The sequence below is a fragment of the Cervus elaphus genome, chromosome 33 (assembly GCF_910594005.1).
Source record: "Cervus elaphus chromosome 33, mCerEla1.1, whole genome shotgun sequence".
Taxonomy (NCBI): domain Eukaryota; kingdom Metazoa; phylum Chordata; class Mammalia; order Artiodactyla; family Cervidae; genus Cervus; species Cervus elaphus.
The window spans coordinates 2,336,198-2,357,953 of record NC_057847.1 but is presented as its reverse complement, the minus strand read 5'-3'; the positions used below and the strand labels follow the sequence as shown (position 1 = coordinate 2,357,953).

Below are 21,756 nucleotides of genomic sequence, written 5' to 3'. Positions count from 1 at the left end.
AGAAGTTAAATAAGCAGGGTGACAATATACAGCTTTGATGTTTTCCTTTTCCTATTTGGAACCAGTCTGTTGTTCCATGTCCAGTTCTAACTGTTGCTTCCTGACCTGCATATAGGTTTCTCAAGAGGCAGGTCAGGTGGTCTGGTATTCCCATCTCTTTCAGAATTTTCCACAGTTTATTGTGATCCACACAGTTGAAGGCTTTGGCATAGTCAATAAAGCAGAAATAGATGTTTTTCTGGAACTCTCTTGCTTTTTTGATGATCCAGCGGATGTTGGCAATTTGATCTCTGGTTCCTCTGCCTTTTTTAAAACCAGCTTGAACATCTGGAAGTTCACAGTTCACATGTTGCTGAAGCCTGGCTTGTAGAATTTTGAGCATTACCTTGCTAGTGTGTGAGATGAGTGCAATTGTGCAGTAGTTTGAGCATTCTTTGGCATTGCCTTTCTTAGGGGTTGGAATGAATACTAACTTTTTCCAGTCCTATGGCCACTGCTGAGTTTTCCAAATTTGCTGGCATATTGAGTGCAGCATTTTCACAGCATCATCTTTCAGAATTTGAAATAGTTCCACTGGAATTCCATCACCTCCACTAGCTTTGTTCATAGTGATGCTTTCTAAGGCCCACTTGACTTCACATTCCAGGATGTCTGGCTCTATTGAGTGATCACACCATCATGAGTATTGTGTCGTGAAGATCTTTTTTGTATAGTTCTTCTGTTTATTCTTGCCACCTCTTCTTAATATCTTCTGCTTCTGTTAGGTCCATACCATTTCTGTCCTTTATTGAACCCATCTTTGCATGAAATATTCCCTTTGTATCTCTAATTTTCTTGAAGAGATCTCTAGTCTTTCCCATTCTATTGTTTTCCTCCATTTCTTTGCATTGATCGCTGAGGAAGGTTTTCTTTTTTTTCTTTTTTTTTTTATTAGTTGGAGGCTAATTACGTCACAACATTTCAGTGGGTTTTGTCATACATTGATATGAATCAGCCATAGAGTTACACGTATTCCCCATCCCGATCCCCCCTCCCACCTCCCTCTCCACCCGATTCCTCTGGGTCGAGGAAGGCTTTCTTTTTTTTTTTTCCAATAGAATTTTTCTTTTAATTATTATTATTTTTTTTTTCCAGTGGGTTTTGTCATACATTGATATGAATCAGCCATGGATTTACATGTATTCCCAATCCCGATTCCCCCTCCCACCTCCCTCTCCACCCGATTCCTCTGGGTCTTCCCAGTGCACCAGGCCGGAGCACTTGTCTCAAAGGCTTTCTTATCTCTCCTTGCTGTTCTTTGGAACTCTGCATTCAAATGGATATCTCTGTACTTTTCTCCTTTGCTTTTCACTTCTCTTCTTTTCACAGCTATTTGTAAGGCCTCCTCAGACAGCCATTTTGCTTTTTTGCATTTCTTTTCCATGAGGATGGTCTTGATCCCTGTCTCCTGTACAATGTCACGAACCTCTGCCCATAGTTCATCAGGAACTCTGTCTATCAGATCTAGTCCCTTAAATCTATTTCTCACTTCCACTGTATAATCATAAAGGATTTGATTTAGATCATACCTGAATGGTGTCGTGGTTTTCCCTAGTTTCTTCAATTTCAGTCTGAATTTGGCAATAAGAAGTTCATGATCTGAGCCACAGTCAGCTCCCAGTCTTGTTTTTGCTGACTGTATAGAGCTTCTCCATCTTTGGCTGCAAAGAATATAATCAATCTGATTTTGGTGTTGACCATCTGGGTTGATCAACTGGGTAGAGACCAGGAATACTGTTAAACATTCATCAATGAACAGGACAGATCCTGAAACAAAGAAGGATCCTGTTCCTAACATCTCTTTAGGCTGATATCAAGAAACCATGCTCTAAGTAAGCTTATGTTTATGATTTAATTGATATAGCAATCTTAATTGATCATTGTGATTGAAGACCCAATATTTTTGCTCCACAGTTTTTGTACGAAGCCTAATGAAGAGCTGTACATATGGATGGGAAAGTTATAAACTTATATTTAGACATAGTCAAGCTGATAATTTAAGTATTTTAAATTATACAACATGATGACATCACAGTGAAAAGACCACATTTGAGAGATTCTAGGTAGATATGTCACCCCTGTGTCTGGCTCCTTATTGGTGTTTCCTGTCCAAGATCTGTCACAGACAGCAGAGGATCCCATCTTTGGCTGGGTCAAAGGGGGCAGACTGAGCAGAACGGCTCCTGCACTTATATCTCCTTCATCTAATCCTTTTCCCTACATTTTTCTGTAAACAATTTTCAGTCTGTCTAGTGCTATGAAAAGAGTTACGTGCTTCACTTAAATAGACTTTTCTTTAAGTTATAAAAACCATGAATTTTCTTTTTATTTTTCTAGAACTCTGTGAGGTTAAACTTAAAAAAAAATTTGAAATGCAACTTACTAGAAAGGCATTCTATATGGAGAGACATTTCATTATATACAGGTGAACAGTACTCCCAGAGAGCAATCTTTTTTAAAACCTTTTTTATTTTTTAATGATTGCATTGTTTTTAGGAATTAATATCTGTTGAGCTGAATATATCAATACATTTATCTGACCTACATTGTTTTTTTCTTTTTTTGCATCTCTGTTTTTTTTTAAAATTGGAGGATAATGGCTTTACAGTATTGTGTTATTCTGTGATTCTGCCATCAACTATTCAAAGCAACCCTCACTCTTTAGCTTCCTTCCCAACCTGCCCCCATCCCACTTATCTAGTCTGTCACAGAGAGCCTGGCTGGGATCTGTGTTACACAGCAATTTCCCACTAGCTATCTATTTTTACACATGGCAGTGTATGTATATCAATGCTGATTTCTCAATTCTTGCCACCGTCTCTTTTTCCTGCTGTGTCTGCAAGTCTGTTCTCCATGTCTGTCTCTATTTCTGCCCTGAAATAGATTCATCACTAACATCTTTCTAGATTCCATATATATTTAATATACAATATTTGTGTTTCTCTTTCTGACTTACTTTACTCTCTATAATTGGTTCTACATTCATCCACCTCAGTTTAGCTGATTAGCATTCCTTCCTTTTCAAGGTTGAGTAATATTCCATTCTATTCTAACACAACTTTTTTATCCACTTATCTGTTAATGGACATCTAGGTTGCTCCCATGTCCTGGCTACTGTAAATAGTGCTGCAATGAACATTGGGGTACATGTGTCTTTTTGAATTCTGATTTTCTCAGGGTATATGCCCAGTAGTGTAATTGTTGCATCATATCTGATTCCCTGGTGGCTCACATGGTAAAGAGTCTGCCTGCAATGTGGGAGACCTGAGTTAAATCCCTGGATTGAGAGGATCCCTTGGAGAAGGAAATGGCAACCCACTCCAGTGTTCTTGCCTGGAAAATCCCATGAATAGAGGAGGCTGGTGGGCTACAGTCCATAAGGTCGCAAAGAGTTGGACATGACTGAGTGACTTCACTTTCACGGTAGTTTTTTTCCTGGTTCTTTAAGTAATATCCATTCTCTTCTCTATTGTGGCAATCTCACTTCCCACTAACAGTGCATAGAGTTCCCTTTTCTCCACAACCCCTCCGGTATTTATTGTTTGTAGATATTTAAATGATGGTCATTCTGGCTGGTGTAAGGTGATACCTCATTGTAGTTTTGATTTGCATATCTCTAATAATGAGCAACGTATCTTTTCAGGTATTTGTTGGCCATCTCTATTTCTTCATTGGAAAAAAGTCTGTTTGTATGTTTTGCCCATTTTTCATTGAGTTGTTTGTTTATCTGCATAAGTCACTTGTGTATTTTGGAGATTAATACTTTGTCAGTTGTTTTATTTGAAAATATTTTCTCAAACTCTGAGTGTTGTCTTTTCAGTTTTTTATAGTTTTCTTTGCTGCACAAAATCTTTGGGCCTCATTTGTTTATTTTTGTTTTTATTTCCATTACTCTAGGAGGTGGGTGAAAGAGGATGATGCTTCAGTTAATGTCAAAGAGTGTTCTGCCTATGTTTTCCAGTAAGAGTTTTAGGTTTATAGTTTCTGGCCTTACATTTAAGTCTTTAATATGTTTTGAGTTTATTTTTTAATATGGTGTTAGGAAGTATTCTAATATCATTCTTTTACCAGTAGCTGTTCAGTTTTACCAGCACCATTTGTTGAAGAGGCTGTCTTTTCTCCATCACATATATTTGCTTGTAGTAGTCTCTTATGATCCTTTTCATTTCTGCATTATCTGTTGTAACCTCTCCCTTTTCACTTCTAATGTTATTGATTTGTGTCGTCCTTTTTTTCTTGATGATTCTGACTAATGGCTTGTCAATTTTATCTTCTCAAAGAACTAGGCTTTAGCTTTATTGATCTTTGTTACTTTTTCTTCATTTATTTCATATATTTCTGCTCTGATCTTTGATTTCTTTCCTTCCACTAACTTTGGGTTTTGTTGTTGTTGTTGTTCTTCTTTTTCTAGTTGCTTTAAGTGTAAGGTTGTTTACTTGGTTTTTTCTTGTTCCTTGAGTTAGGTTTGTATTGCTATGAACTTCCCTCTTAGCACTGCTTTTGCTTCATCCCATAGGTTATAGATTGTCATGTTTTCCTTGTCATTTGTTTCTAGATATTGTTTTCTTTTCTGTTTGATTTCTTCAGTGACCTCTTGGTTAGTTAAGAGTGTATTGGGTAGCCTTCGTGTGTTTGTCTTCCTGTTAATTGATACTTAATCTCACAGTGTTGTGGTCAGAAAAAAATGCTTGATATGATTTCAATTTTCTTAAATTTATGAAGACTTGATTTGTGACCCAAGATGTGATCTATCCTGGAGAATCTTCCATGTGCACTTGAGAAAAAATTGTATTCTGCTTCTTTTGATGGAATGTCCTGAAAATATCAATAGGTTGATCTGGTCAATGGGTCATTTAAGGCTTGCATTTCCTTATTAATTTTTCCTCTGGGTGATCTGACCATTGATGTGAGTGGAGTGTTAAAGTCCCTTACTATTACTGTGGTACTGTTGATTTCCCTTTTCATAACTGTTAGCATTTGCCTTATGTATTGAGGTGCTCCTATGTTGGGTGCACATATATTTATAATTCTTGGATTGATGCCTTGATCATTATGTAGCATTCTTCTTTGTCTCTTGTAATAATCTTTATATTAAAGTTTATTTTATCTGATATGAGTTATGGTACTCCAATTGTCTTTTGATTCCCATTTGCATGGAATATCTTTTTCCAGGCTCACTTTCAGTCTGTATGTGTCCCTAGGCTGAAGTTAATTTCTTGTAGACAACATACATCTAGATCTTGCTTTTTGCATCCATTCAACCAGTCTATGTCTTTTTGTTGGAGCATTTAATCCATTTACATTTAACTATTAATATGTCCAATCTTATTACCATTTACTTTATTGTTTTGGTTTTTTTTTTTTTTTCAGGTCTTTTTCTTCTCTTGTGTTCTCTGCCTAAAGAAGTTCCTTTAACAATTGTTGTAAAGCTGGTTTGGTGGTGTTGAATTTTCTTAACTTGCTAATGTATACAGCTTTTGATTTCTCCTTGACTCTGAACAAGATCCTTGCTTTGTAGTGTAATCTTGGTTGTAGTTTTTTGGTTTTTTTTTTCCCTTTCATCACTTTAAATATAGCCTGTAACTTCCTTCTGGCCTACAAACTTTCACTGAAAGATCAGCTGTTAACCTTATGGGGATTCCTTTGTATGTTATTTGTTGCTTTCCTCTTGCTGCTTTTGATATTTTTGTGTGTTTGTGCTTAATATGTGTCTTGGTGTGTTTCTCTTTGAGTTTGCCTGTATGGGACTCTTTTTGGGTTACTGAACTTGCGTGACTATTTCTGTTCCCATGTTAGAGAAGTTCTTGACTATTATCTCCTCAAATATTTTCTATGCCTTTATTTTTCTCTTCTTTCTCTGGGACTCCTGTAATTCAAATGTTGGTGCACTTAAAGCTGTTTCAGTGCTTTCTGAGACTATTGTCATTTCTTCTCATCCTTCCTTTTTCATTTTTATTCTACTCTGCTTCATTTACTTCTACCATTCTATCTTCCAGTTCACTTATCTATTCTTCTTCCTCAGTTATTCTGCTATTAGTTTTCTCTAGTGTAGTTTTTATTTCAGTTATTGTGTTGCTCATTGCTGACTGTTCATTATTTCTTCTGTTCATTATTTCTAGGTCCTTGTTAAACATTTCCTGTATCTTTTCAATCCATGCATCCATTCTATTTGTCTGTGCCTCCATTCTGAGATTTTGGATCATTTTTACTATCATTGCTCTGAATTGTTTTTCAGGTAGACTGCCTATTTCCTCTTCGTTTGTTTGGTCTTGTGGATTCTTAATTTGCTCCTTCATCTGCTGCAAGTTCTCTGTCTTCACATTTTGTTTAACTTCCTGTGTTTGGGGTCTCCTTTCCACAGGATGTAGGATTGTAGTTCCTCTTACTTGTGGAGTCTTCCCTCAGTGGGTGGGGTTGGATCAGTGCCTTGAATAGACATTCTGGTGGGTGAAACTGGTGCCTGTGTTCTGATTGGTGAAACTGGATCTGGTCCCTCTGATGGGCAGTGGTGCGTACAGTGGTGTTTTTTTTTTTTTTTTTTTCTGTAGGGGAGGGGGTGTCTCTGAGCTTAGTATAGCTTCAGGCTATACTGTTTGCTAATGGGTGGGGTTGTGTTCCTTTTTTCTAGTTGTTTGGCATGAGGTGTCCAGCATTGGAACTTTCTGGCTGTGGGGTGTAGCCAGGTCTTAGTGTTGGGATGAGGCCTTTGGAAGATCTTTCTCTAGTTAACATTCCACGGGGTCAGGAGTTCTCTTGTGGTCCAACATCCTGGACTCAGGTTTCTCACCTCAAAAGTTCAGGTCCAACCCATTGCTGCAGCACCAAGGCTCCACGAACTACTTGGCACAGAAGATAAAGAAAAAGAAAAAAATCAACTAAACAAGAAAATAACAGGTAGAGAGGACCCCAAGAAATATAGTAAAAGCAAAACTAAACAAAAACACACAAAGAAATGCACACTCAAACTCACAAAAAGAAGAGGAAAGGAAAAAAAGGAAACAAGAAAGAAGGGAACAATTGAACCAATAAAGAAACCCATAAATGTAAACAAACACTGAAAGATAAATTAGCAAAAACACAGCACCAAGATGAAATCAAATGTGGAAAGTAAACTTAAAAAAAAGGCAAATAAAGCATAAAACATATACACCAATAAAACAAACGAAAAAAATGTAAAAACTAAACAGAGAAGAAAACAAAAGAAAAATACAATACAACAAGGAGGTAAAGTAAAAATAAGATTAAAAACAAAGTAAAACAAAAGAAAAAATAAAAACATGGACAGAGTGCAATAAAATGAAAGAGTACAGTAGAAATAGGGGGAATAAAATAAATTTATTTAAGAATAACATGCAAGAAAAGAAAAAGTAAATAAAAAGTAAAAATTAAAAGAATAATAATTTAAAAAAACAACAATAAAAAACAAAAATGAAAAAAATTACGTATATACACAGAGAGAGAAAGAGTGGTAGTAAGAAGACAATTTTCCTGTGGCCTCAGCTATCAGTTTCCTTGCCCCCACAATGAGCTCCAGCCAATCTCCCTTCTTAGGACATCCTCCAATATTTCTAGGAAGGTCTCTAGACCTGCTGGGGGCACTGTGGGTCCAGCTCAGATTCTGATTTCGCCTTATTCTACCTTGTACTTGCTTCCAGAGCCCACAGTTGCCCCTGAATTCCACAGCTTCAAATGTGGGGACACACTGTCTATTGAGATATTCCACAGATGCAGGGTTTACCAAGTCAATGGCAAGGATTCACGCCACTACTCTTGGCACTGCATGAGCAAATCCCCTTGGTCCTGTTTGGTCACATAGCTCCTGGTGCTCAGCGTTGCTGTTGTCCCAGCCACTGTTTGTGGGCCGCCCTCCACTGTCTGTTCCCTGCCCAGACGAAAGGGGGCAGAAGCAGCGGCTGGGGCTGATCAGGGCTCACTCGCTCACTCAGGCCAGGGGGAGGGAGGGAAACGACAGACACAATTGGGAAATGTTGGTAGTGCCTGTGGTGGCAGAGGCCTGTAGGAAGTTGCTACAGCCAGAGGCAAACTGCGTTCTCCCAGGGGAGTTGGCTCCAGGTCACGGTCCCTTGGCAGTGCCAAACTGCACAAGTTCCCTGGAAGGTGTGGGCAGTGACTTGTGCTTGCTCACAGCTTGGTGGCAATGGCAGTGGCTGAAACATTCGCCTCTGGGGCAGAGACAGCAGTTGCGGTTTGTACTGCCTCTGGCACTTGCGGAGGTGTGGCCTTGTCATCTGTGACCTGGTGAAGTTTGAGGGTCCCTGAGACAATGATCTCTTGCCTTTGTGGCAGGCCCAGGCTTTTTCCTTGACTCCCTCAACTGTGTAGTACTGGCCGCCTCAGACTGTCTTCGTGGCAGGCAACCTCAGTTCTCTCCTTGGGATCTGACCTCTGAAGCCTGAGCCCCAGCACCAAGCTCCCACCTGCCCTGTGTGCATGCAGACAGCATCTCAAACTAGTGGGAACTGCTCAGCACTGACCTCTGTGCAGAATTCTCTCCCTTTTCCCTCTGCACACCTGTTGTGCTCACCTCTGAGGCTCTGGAGCTCTCCTATGTGCCTGCCCATGAGGGTTTCCAAGCATGCAGAAACTTTTCCTCCTTCATAGCTCCCTCCCAGAGGCACAGGTCCCATCTGGATTCCTTTGTCTCTTTTCTTATTTCTTTTGCCCTACCTGTTTTGTGGAGATAAGCTTGTTGAAAGTCTGAGGTCTTCTACCAGCTATCAGTTGGTGTTCTGTAAGAGGTGTTCCACATGCAGATGTATTTTTGATGTATTTGTGGGGAGCAAGGTGATATCCATGTCTTACTACTCTGCCATCTTGAAGGTCTTCCCCAGGGTGATCTTAAAAAGAAATGGCCTTCTACCCAAATTTAAATTTAACATGGACATTAATACAAATTAATGTTTGTATTAGTGTGAACTGGCAGAAGTTCCTGCCAGTGCTACTCTGCTCTCATCTTGAAGAATCTTCAGTATCCTTATGATAGTAAATTATTTAGACTGTGTGTTTGATCTTTTATAAGCAATGAGAGCCCATGTTCACTTACTTTCACTCTAAAGATATGTTTTTAAACATTCGCACATATTCTCAGTTTTCAACTGATTCTCATCATATATTTATTTCTTCTAGGCATTGGCACATCTCCACTTAATAGAATATGTCGGAGAACAGACTGCTTTGCTAATAAAGGTACATTAAATACTGCAATATAATGTGCTCCAGCCACCATTCCTTTAATTTTTGTAAAAAAAAAAAAAAAAAAGAAAAATTATCAGTTAGAATAGATCTCATTCATTACGTAAAAAGTCTAACAAGGAACCTGTTTTATCCTATGTAGGCTAGAGATGAAAAGAGACTTTTTTCAAGGAATATAGAATTACAGATGCTTGCAATTTTTCTATTAGCCTTTAGTTGAAGCCTTTCTAGGAAGGACAGCAATTGAGACAGTAGTCTCAGTAAGTGATGCACAGAGGTCTTAACCCAAGGTTTTTGCCAGGAAGTGAGGTCAGTGTGGCTGGTGTGTCATTTGGTGTCCCATCAGGACATCAGAAACAGGGACACTCTGCTTTCGACACTCCCCTCACCCCACACTGACCCAAGGGTTGGTTGGCTTGAGCATGGTTTGGAGTCACTGCTCTGAATTACAGAGCAGAGTGTCTGAAAGCAGAGTGTCCCAGGCTCCTGGTAGGAGTTGGAAAAGTCCAGATGGTGCTGTTTGTACACCAGAGTCTCCTTTGGTCTCCTGTGTGGAAGAGGAAGGACCAGGAGCCCTGTTGTCCCTTCGGAGTCCCCCGTGTCCTACCATCAGACCCTCAGTGTGTGTGCGTGTGATCTGTACAGCTATGGTAAACAGCCCTACTTTTATCTGCTGCTTTCAGATGGTCCCAGAAGATCAGCGCCTTACAGCTGCCATCATCCTGGTGGTCTGGGTCTCAGGCATCACATCCTCCCTGATTGACAACATCCCATTCACTGCTACTATGGTGAGTCACAGTATCTTCCATGTGATGAGTGCCCAGATTTTACTTGCACACAACCTGGGCTCACCCTTCCTTTCAGAGGAAGCAGAGAGTGAGGCCTGTCTATTTGTTGCACTCACAGGTTTAGGGGACAGATGTGATGAATCCTAAATAGCAGCTGGGAGCTAAGGCCTTATAGCTGCTGTGGGTAGTGAATTCCAGGATGGCTGGTTGTTTTAGGGTCAGTCTGACTGGGAGTTGCCACCTCTCATGGAAAAGAGAGGTTTCCTTAAAGAAAATTCAGTTCAGTCACTCAGTTGTGTTTGACTCTTTGCGACCCCATGGACTGCAGCACACCAGGCTTCCCTGTCCATCACCAACTCCTGGAGCTTTCTCAAACTCATGTTCATCAAGTTGGTGATGCTATCCAACCATCTCATCCTCTGTCATCTCCTTCTCCTCCTGCCTTCAATCTTTCCCAGCATCAGGGTCTTTTCCAATGAGTCAGTTCTTCCCATCAGGTAGCCAAAGTTTTGGAGTTTCAGCTTCAGTGTCAGTCCATCCAATGAATATTCAGGACTGATTTCCTTTAGGATGGACTGGTTGGATCTCCTTGCAGTCCAAGGGACTCTCGAGAGTCTTCTCCAACACCACAGTTCAAAAGCATCAGTTCTTCGGCACTTAGCTTTCTTTATGGTTCAACTCTCACATCCATACATGACTACTGGAAAAGCCACAGCTTTGACTAGATGGACCTTTGTTGGCAAAGTAATGTCTCTGCTTTTTAATATGCTGTCTAGGTTGGTTATAGCATTTCTTCCAAGGAGCAAGTGTCTTTTAATTTCATGGATGCATCACCATCTGCAGTGATTTTGGAGCACAAGAAAATAAAAACTCTCACTATTTTCCGTGAGGTGATGGGACTAGATGACATGATCTCAGTTTTTGGAATGTTGAGTTTTAAGCCAGGTTTTTCACTCTCCTCTTCACCTTCATCAAGAGGCTCTTTAGTTCTTCTTTACTTTCTGCCATAATGGTGGTGTCATCTGCATATCTGAGATTATTGATGTTTCTCCCTGTAATCTTGATTCCAGCTTGTACTTCAGCCAGCCAGACATTTCACATGGTGTACTCTGCATATGAGTAAAATGAACAGGGTGACAATATACAGCCTTGACGTACTAATTTCCTGATTTGGAACAGTCTGTTGTTTCAGGTCCAGTTCTAACTGTTGCTTGTTGACCTGCATACAGATTTCTCAGGAGGTGGGTAAGGTGGTCTGGTATTCCCAGCTCTTTAAGAATTTTCAATTTGTTGTGATCCACACAGTCAAAGGCTTTGGTTTAGTCTCTCAAGCAGAAGTAGATTTTTTTCCTGGAACTCTCTTGCTCTTTCTATGATCCAACAGATGTTGGCAATTTGGTCTCTGGTTCCTCTGCCTTTTCTAAATCCAGCTTGAACATCTGGAAGTTCACGGTTCATGTACTGTTGAAGCCTGGCTTGGAGAATTTTGAGCATTACTTTGCTAGCATGTGAAATCACTGCAATTGTGTGGTAGTTTGAGCATTTTTGGCATTGCCTTTCTTTGAGATTAGAATGAACACTGACCTTTTCCAGTCCTGTGGCCACTGCCATGTTTTCCAAATTTTCTGGCATATTGAGTGCAATACTTTCACAACATCATCTTTTAGGATTTGAAATAGTTCAACTGGAATTCCATCACCTCCACTAGCTTTGTTCGTAGTGATGCTTCCTAAGACCCACTTGAGTTTGTATTCCAGGATGTCTGGCTCTAGGTGAGTAATCACACCACCGTGGTTATCTGGGTCTTTTTTGTATGGTTCTTCTGTGTATTCTTGCCACCTCTTCTTAACATCTTTTGCTTCTGTTAGGTCCATGCCATTTCTGTCCTTTATTGTGCCCATCTTTGTATGAAATGTTCCCTTCATATCAGTAATTTTCTTGAAGAGATCTCTAGTCTTTCCCATTCTATTGTTTTCCTCTTTTTCTTTGCATTGATCACTGAGGAAGGCTTTATCTCTCCTCTCTATTCTTTGGAACTCTGCATTCAAATGAGTATATCTTTCCTCCTCCTTTGCTTTTCACTTCTCTTCTTTTCTCAGCTATTTGTAAGCCCTCCTCAGACAACCGTTTGGCCTTTTTGCATTTCTTTTCCTTCGGGATCTTGATCACTGCCTCCTGTATAATGTCATGAATCTCCACCCATAGTTCTTCAGGCACTCTATCTATCAGATCTAATCCCTTGAATCTATTTATCACTTCCACTGCATAAATGTAAGGGATTTGATTTAGGTCATACTTGAATGGTTGAAAGGTCTAGTGGTTTTCCCTACTTTCCTCAATTTACGTCTGAATTTGGCAATAAGGAGTTCCTGATCTGAGCCACAGTTACCTCCCAGTCTTGTTTTTGCTGACTGAATACAGCTTGTCCATCTTTGGATGCAGAGAACATAATCAATCTGATTTTGGTATTGATCATCTGGTGATGTCCATGTGTAGATTCTTCTCTTGTATTTTTGGAAGAGGGTGTTTGCTGTGACCAGTGCATCCTCTTGACAAAACTCTGCTAGACTTTGCCCTGTTTCATTTTGAACTTCAAGGCCAAATTTGCCTGTTACTTCAGGTATCTCTTGACTTCCTACTTTTGCATTCCAGTCCCCTATAATGAAAAGGACACCTTTTTTGGGTGTTAGTTGTAAAATTTCTTATAGGTCTTTATAGAACTGTTCAACTTCAACTTCTTCTTCAGCATTACTGGTTGGGGCATAGACTTGGATTACTGTGATATTGAATGGTTTGCCTTGGAAACAAACAGAGATCATTCTGTTGTTTCTGAGATTGCACCCAAATACTGCATTTTGGACTCTTTTGTTGACTTTGAGGGCTAGTCCGTTTCTTCTAAGGGATTCTTGCCCACGGTAGTAGATATAATGGTCATTTGAGTTATATTTGCCCATTCTAGTCCATTTTAGTTTACTGATTCCTAAAATGTCGATGTTCCGTCTTGCCATCTCCTGTTTGACCACTTTCAATTTTCCTTGATTCATGGACCTAACATTCCAAGTTCCTATGCAATATTGTTCTTTACAGTATTGGACTTTACTTCCATCATCAGTCACATCCACAACTGGGTGTTGTTTTTGCTTTGGCTCCATCTCTTCATTCTTTCTGGAGTTATTTCTCCACTCTTCTCCAGTAGCATATTGGGCACCTACTGACCTGGGCAGTTCTTCTTTCAGTGTCATATCTTTTTGCCTTTTCATACTGTTCATGGGGTTTTCAAGGCAAGAATACCGAAGTGGTTTGCCATTCCCCTCTCCAGTGGACCAAAATTTGTCAGAACTCTTCACCATGACCCATCCGTCTTGGGTGGCCCTTCACGGCATGGCTCATAGTTTCATTGATTTAGACAAGGCTGTGGTCCATGTAATCAGTTTGATTAGTTTTCTGTTATTGTAGTTTTCATTCTGTCTGTCCTCTGAAGGATAAGGATAAGAGGCTTATTAAAGCTTCCTGATGGGAGAGACTGACTGTGAGGAAACTGGGTCTTGTTCTGATGGGTGGGACCATGCTCAGTAAAACTTTAATCCAGTTTTCTGTTGATGGGTGGGGTTGTGTTCCCTCACTGTTGTTTGACCTGAGACCAAACTATTATGGAGGTAATGAAGATAGACTTCCCTGGTGGCTGAGAAGGTAAAGTGTCTGCCTATAGGCGGGAGACCCAGGTTCAATCCCTGGATCGGGAAGATCTGGAGAAGGAAATGGCAACCCACTCCAGTATTCTCACCTGGAAAATCCCATGGACGGTGGAACCTGGTAGGCTACAGTCCATGGGGTCGCAAAGAGTCAGACACGACTGAGCAACTTCACAATGAAGATATTGGTGACCTCCTTCCAAAGCTCTCATACAAGCATTGTCTCACTCAGTGCCCTCAACCTTGCAGCAGGCCACCACCGACCCACACCTCTGCTGGAGACTCCTGAACACTCACAGGCAAGCCTGGGTCAGTCTCTTGTAGGGTCACTGCTCCTTTCTCTTGGGTGCTGTTGTGCACAAGGTTTTCCCTCCAAGAGTCTGTTTCCCCAGTCCTGTGTAAGTTTGGTGGCTCTATGGTGGGGTTAATGGTGACCTCCTCCAAGAGGACTTATGCCACATCCACGTTTGCTGCACCCAGAGCCTCTACCCCTGCAGCAGGCCACTGCGGGCCTGTACCTCCGCAGGTGACACTCAAACACTCAAAAGCAGGTCTGTCTCAGTCTCTGTGGGGTTTCCTGGTGTGCACATTTTGTTTGTCTGAGTGTCTCTGGAGGGTATGGGGTTTGATTCTAAATGTGATTTTGCCCCTCCTACTGTCTTGCTGGGGCTTCTTCTTTGCCGTTGGACATGGGGTATGTTTTTTTGGTGGGATACAACATTCTTCTGTCAATGGTTGTTCAGCAGTGAGTTGTGATTTTGGAGTTCTTGCAGGAGAAGATGAGTGCACGTTCTTCTTCTCCGCCATCTTGTGGAGTATTCTAAACTGTACCCAGTCCATACCAGCTCAAGGAAGAGCAGGTTGGTCCCTCACTCCAATGCTGCCCCTGCCTTATAAAAACTTCCTTCCCCTCACACCCAGCTTGCCCCAACCTGAACACTGGAAGAAAACTGGAAGACATTAAAGACAGTTGAAAAACATTAAAGACAATTGGAAAACATTAAAGTCAGAGGCTGGTTGAAGATGTTACTCTTTTTCCTACAAAGGCAGAATCTATTTTAACTGGCCAGGGTGGCTTCTTGGAGAAGGAAATGGCAACCCACTCCAGTATTCTTGCCTGGAGAATCCCATGGACAGAGGAGCCTGGAAGGCTGCACTCCATGGGATTGCAATGAGTCACACATGACTACGTGACTGACACTTTCACTTTCACTTTCAGGATATCTTCTGATGCTATGGCCTGGAGAGGATTTTGAATTCTCTGTGTGATCTTGACACAAGCGGAGATCAAGGGTCCATATTACATGCCTTTTACAAGGCTATTGTGGCCTGCTCCTGCTGTGTCTTCTGACATCACTGATATTCAACTTAGGGCAGAATTGTCAATCCCTGGCATGACAGTGTGAAGGTGGGGAAAGGAAGCTGGGGTCCTGTCACAGCACCTGGGGTCACAGGTGTGCTGGGTGTATGTGAACACTTCTTTTGTCAGGATCCTAGACAAGAGTATTCTCTCTTGTTCTTGTGACCTTGAGGGCTACACCTCTCTCACAGGACCTTAGGGTGACTGGGACTCTGTTTTACCATGTATTGCTTGAAATCATAGTGTCTGCTGGGTTGATGCTCCAGTTACCAAGCTATTGTTCTCCCATGGTCTGGGCTTGGTAATTCTGAGTTAATCCTGGTTGTTTTTATTTGTTCATGAAGTCCTGAGTTAGAGAAGTCATTTGGATGTTGTTGAATGTATTGGTCCCTGCTCAGTGGGTGCTATCAATGACTATGGTCCCACAGAGGGCCAGGGGCAGAAGCAACTCTCAGGCAGGGTAAAGCAGCAGGGTCCTGGGCTTCTGAGGTGCCAGATCAGTTTGTGTGTGAATCCCTTTCTTAGTTGAAATAGAGTCTATAGAAGATCCCATGCATCCGAACCTGCAGCTGCAGCCTGGAGGGTTTATTCAGCAAAACTTCATCTGTACTTCCTCAAAGCCAAGATGCTCAGAGCCAATGCACCCTACCATCTGGATGGCTTCCAGATTTCAGGATCTAGAACCTCTTTTGGACTTAGCAAAATGGTCCCTATCATTGTAAAATTTAGATTCCTCTACTTTCTAAAAATATGACACTTTTGATGTTTTTCTTCTCTAAATTTTAAGTTACTTAAAATTTAAACTAAAAGAAAAAATACATTAAGGGAATCACAGAGGATAGTATAACAAATAACAGATGTATGCTTACCACCCAAAATGAGGAAAATTTATTCTCTTTGCCTCAGGTTTTCTTGTTTGTTTTGTTTTTAAGAAATAAAATATTATAGATGAATGTAACATTCTCTATTCCTTCTCTCAACCCCAGTATTAGTCTGTCGTTCCCTCTCCTGAGGGAACTAAGCTCATATATCTGAGGCATATTACTATCAAAGAATTAATGGAAAGATCTTGGTTTGTGTGAATCAACATGGGATGGAAACTACTTCTGAGATAAAAAAAATAGCAGCTTCATGAATAGCTGACAGACAGCTTCCTGCATCCCACAGATCTCTCAGCATGCGGTGGCTGCCTCAGAGGAGGGCCAGTTAGGTTTCTGCTTTAGTCTGGAAGTAGCATCAGATGTGACCTGTCATAGTCCTTGGATGGGAAGCGATCCCATCAGTTCAGTTCAGTCGCTTAGTTGTGTCCGACTCTTTGCGACCCCATGAATCGCAGCACGCCAGGCCTCCCCATCCATCACAAACTCCCGGAGTTTACTCAGACTCATGCCCATTGAGTCGGTGATGCTATCCAGCCATTTCATCCTCTGTTGTCCCCTTCTCCTCCTGCCCCCAGTCCCTCCCAGCATCAGGGTCTTTTCTAAGGAGTCAACTCTTCACATGAGGTGGCCAAAGTATTGAAGTTTCAGCTTCAGCATCAGTCCTTCCAGTGAACACCCAGGACTGATCTCCTTTAGGATGGACTGGTTGGATCTCCTTGCAGTCCAAGGGACTCTCAAGAGTCTTCTCCAACACCACAGTTCAAAAGCATCAATTTTTTGGCGCTCAGCTTTCTTCACAGTCCAGCTCTCACATCCATACATGACCACTGGAAAAGCCATAGCCCTGACCAGCGATCCCATGGCCCTGCCCAAATGCAGGAGCCTGGGGAGTATGTGGCACAGAGATCTGGGTGGACACTGAGGTCTTACACAACTGTCCCTTCCTCCCTCTTTTTTCTTTTCTGTTTTTTTCCACTTCTTTCTCATTTTGGGAGTGGTTGGGGATGTGGCCTGTAGGATTTCATAGTTATATATCCCTGAAGTGTCCTTTTGAACTAGCATGTGGCTAGTTTGCCCTGTGTGAGAGCAGAGTTTTACCGTCTACATGTACAAGCATGCCAATTGTTGTTAGAGCTCCTTTAGATTCATTTGTCCCTTCCGTAAACACTAAATTCTGATAGAACAGATCGATTTATGGATTTGTCTATTTAAACTGACAATTCAGCACAGTTGCTCTGAGTACTATGCCATTGGATTAGGCTTTAGAGGTTCCTTATCTATGTCTCCTCTGAATGGTCGTTTCTTTCACATTGTGTAGAGTCTTTCCTCATCTCTCTGCTCTGGCCCTCTGCCTGGTTTATCTTTTTCTTATTATTTTTGATCATTTAAAAAAATTATTTTAAAAATCTCTTTTCAGTTGTATTTTTAAAAACAAGAAACAAATGGATTTTTAAAATTTTTAAAATTCGTGCATATCATCTATCTCTATTTGTTAAGAGAACAGGTGGTATTTCAGGGCCTTTGAGGATCTTGGTTCTTTATATCTCAGCACAGAAAGAATTTAGTGAGAGGCAAAATGATAGAGAAGAAGTGATTTATTAGAAAAGGATGCTTGTGAGGCTTACAAGTGGGTGGGTGGGGAAGAGGATGCTGTGCCTGAGAACTTAGTGGGCTGCAGATTTATGATCAAAGGAGAAATGGGGAAGGGGAAAAGATCACCTTTTCCCCTCATTCTTGAGTAGACTTGAAGCTTTCAGCACCAACTCTTCTTCCAGGTTGGGCAGGGGTGTTTTCTTGTCCTTACATGATCAAGTCATTGGAGGAGGAAGTGGCAACCCACTCCAGTATTCTTGCCTGGAGAATCCCTCGGACAGAGGAGCCTGGCAGGCTATAGTCCATAGTGTCACAAAGAGTCAGACATGAATGAAGTGACTTTTCATGTGAATGGTCCAGCCAGGACTGTCATGGCACAGTGGAAAAGAGCAAAAAGGCAATAACATACACTAAAAATGGTAAACTATTTCAAGTTTTAGTATAATGTAAACTTTTCCTTCCATTTTTGTATTTAGTGTGTGCAAAGGAACATGTCCTTGGTATCATTAACTTACTGAGCTCACTGGGAAAGATGTGGGTCTCATGCCACCACTGTTTTATTTTTGAGGGAGCATGTCTCATGCTTCTGTTGCATGGTTTTATTAGCAAGCCTTCTTGGTTTTATGGTTTTGTCATTGAGCAAAACTGCTTTCTTGCATGCATTAACTTACAAGGCTCTTCCATACTTTTTCTTTACTTACAGTCCCCTAATAGGATTAGCAATTTAATTACTTACTTTGTCCCTTTGCTCTTTATCAGTTTAACATGTTTAAATTTATTGTGTTGAAGGAGAGACTTGAGTTCATTCCTAATATTTTATTATGGTTTTGCATATATTGTACTTTTTCTTTTCTGATTCTTTTCCCCCTGTTATTTTCTGATTTCTCTTAGGTTGATAAATCTCATCCTCTAACTGATATGGATGGTGCTGATTTTATTCCTAAGTCTTTTTAGTGGGAATTTTTCTATTTGTAATGCACATAGTTGTATCTGCATTTCAATCAACAGTTGCAATCAACATGAGAGAGAAAATATTGTCTGCCATATTAGTCAACAAAAGACATTAACAAGGGACAGTCATAAGTGATTATAGCCCTCCACAGTGGACTATGAGCCCTGAGGCAACTCAGGATGTGGAAACAGAGGATACTTTCAAAAGAATGATTTCAGTGAGTCAAGACTCTTTTATCTTCCTATATATGGAAAAGAGTTAAATTCCTTAACTTGAGATATCTGGTTTTCTTTACTTAACTATATATATATATGACATTCAGATACCTGTCCTTTGTTGTAAAACTCATATAGCCTGGCTCCCCCTCCTGACCTCTTTGGAGCAGTTTTCACAGGTTTACTTGAGATACTGCCTCCTAGGCTTGAAATCCTAAGAATATACACTAAATAAAACATGTGGACTAAAAACAAAAAATATTCACAGCCTAAAAGTTGATAGTTATGTTTTATTCAGTGAAAATCTTTAGGACTCCAAGCCCGGGAGACGCATCTCAAGTAACCCTGAGAGAATTGCTCCAAGGAAGCCAGGGGAGGAGCTAGGTTATATAGAAGTTTTACAACAAAGGCCAGGTAGTCTGAACATCAAAAGTTTATTGTCAATGAAAGGAAACCACATATCTCAAGCTAAGGAATTTAGCACTTTTCTATGTATGGGAAGATACAAGAGCCGGTTCACTGAAATAAATTCTTTGATGTGCACCTCACCTATCTGGGGCTAGTATCCTGTGACTTCACAAGACCCCAAGTTTTCTTAGGGCTCACCATAGGGAGTGGCTGCAGTCTGAAGGCTACTCTTTATAGATGGTGGGTATTCTTTTCTTTCCTGAGTTCCCTGAGGGCTCATCAGCTCACCATCCATGGTGGCTGTGATTGCTGATGACTGGTGACTGGGACATCATTTGTTTACTGATATGGCAAGAAATATTCCAGTTTTCAAACATAACTCTCAACTTTCAGGTTTTGTGATTTTTTTCAGTTGACAAATAGAACACATTTTAGTTAGTTTAAGAGAAATAGGAGTATATATAAGAATAGTGTACAGTTCATGGATTTTCTGAAGGACACCATGAGTAGGGGTTTGCCGCATGAGGCCCCCAAGTTCTGCTGCTTTGCCTGGACTTCCTTTCATTGTTGGATGCTGAGTATCTGGACCTTTGTCACTCTGCCTTGAGCACACCTTGTTACATTTATCAAATTCTCCAAGCCTACCTCTCAAGTAAAAGTGTCTGATTGGAGGAGGATATATCACATGTCTATTTATCTACAAAGTGGATGGGGGAAATGAGGTTTGCCGTCTGCTTTGGGGACCCAGAGCTCATGAAACAGAGTTCCCTAAATATAAAAGTTCCTCAGAGCCTCCTTCAATACCTACTTAAACGCTTTCTCTACAATGCTTTCTGTATTTCCAGTGCAGGGCCTTGCTTGTCCTTGGGTCCCATAATGGTTTACACATAACTCTGCTAAAGTAGTCATCAAACTGTTAAGGCATGTCTGCAGCTGCATTGTCTTATTTACTAGCATTGTGTCTGGTACAAAGAAGATATTTAGTAAATGTTTTATGACTAAATAAGTAAATAATTTGCAATAGGTTAATTTTTCCATAGTAACTCTTTCTTTACATCTCCCTTGGCTTACATCCTCCAGCAACTGTGTTATTTCACTGAGGGAACTGGGCATCTCAATGCTCACTCTGTTTCTGAGAGTCACAGATAAAATTGCCATACCATCTCTCTGCCAGGCCTCCTTGCCACCTGAGCCATAACCCCATCTCTAGTTGGGCAGCTTCCCTGGCGGCTTAGAGGGTAAAGGGTCCGCCTGCAACGTGGGAGACCCGGGTTCAACCCCTGAGTCGGGAAGATCCCTGGAGAAGGAAATGGCAACCCACTCCAGTACTCTTGCCTGGAAAATCCTATGGACAGAGGAGCCGGGGAGGCTGCAGTCCATAGGGTCGCAAAGAGTCAGACACAACTGAGTGACTTCACTTCACTCACTGTGACTCTGCCTGCAATATTCTTTGTTGCTGGTAATATCTATTCCCCTCAATTCTCTTCTTCCTTGTCCTAAGAGCTGGTCTTACCAATATATAGCTCTCTATGTTCCCCCAGAAGGAAGTTGTTTCTTCTCTGGATTCTTCTTTGTGGTAGCCACTGTCACGGTGGGCCACAGACACCAGAGGCTGGTGTAATGTGTCGGCACTGGGAGACGCTGGTGTGCCCTGAGAAGGCCTCGGGGATAGGCGGATGTTATGAATGAGTTAGTGTTGGAGACACTGCCAAGTTTGGCAGATGCAAAGCTGAATCTGGCCTCTGTACCCCAATACCAAATTAAATCTCAGAGACAGAGTTTTGGGTGAAGTATTACAGAAAAAAATGTCTTTATTGCTTTGTCAAGCAAAGAGGGCAACAGCAGGCTAATGCCCTGAAAACTCTGTGTCCCAATCCGGGGTGGGGGGTGTATGGGAGGAGTTTTATAATCAAGGGATGTTATTTCTGATCATGGTGCATGCAGGACCTGCATTCCTTCAATTAAGAGATCTTCTGGCATCAGTGATAATGGGCAAACCAACTTTTGGAATGAAGAATGCTACATCAAGTAGTTAACATCTTCCTTCCACTTGGTGGGAGTTTTATTTTGGCAGAAGAAGTAAGAAATATTGTTAGATGTATCCCTTGAGGGGGAACCAGAACCCTGCCCCAAGGCTGCACTATTATTTCTTGAATGCTCCCCCATTATCTCTATTTCCCCTCCCCTCCCTGATTAGCAACAGTTTGAGCCTGCACTTTGGGACTCAGGGAATGGGACAGAGAAGGGTTTTTGTGCCCTGGAGCTCCACAGGGTCCTGCTCAGTCAGTTTCAGATGCTCTGCTTCCCTTGGATATTACTTCCCGACTACCACCCTGTGGACTATAGGTATTCATCACCTTTCCTTCCTTGCTGCACACCTTGTGGATATGGGATTTCCTCAATTTCAGCCCCCCAGTTGTCTTTATTAAAAAAAAATCTGTGTGTATATAGATATCTCCCACTGGTTCTTGCCTCTGACAGATGCAATGAAATAAATGTGTCCTGGGGAGGTGATTTAGGTTTCCTGCCTGAGAGGATGACTCCTGCCCACTACACATCCCTTCTTCCAACTAGGAGCATCTTCACGCTGCACAGTTGAGAGGTCCTCTGACCTT

The 21,756-nt window shown here is 41.3% G+C and overlaps 1 protein-coding gene across 2 annotated transcripts in view; it reads left to right on the top strand.

The window, feature by feature from the left end:
* Positions 1-21,756, top strand: part of OCA2 (OCA2 melanosomal transmembrane protein) — a 256,559-nt gene that overhangs the window by 213,372 nt on the left and 21,431 nt on the right. For both annotated transcript variants that reach the window (XM_043894730.1, XM_043894728.1), the window contains exons 20-21: positions 9,187-9,246; positions 9,936-10,040. In XM_043894730.1, coding sequence (XP_043750665.1) covers positions 9,187-9,246; positions 9,936-10,040 — 165 coding nt within the window. The remainder of the gene's footprint in view (positions 1-9,186; positions 9,247-9,935; positions 10,041-21,756) is intronic.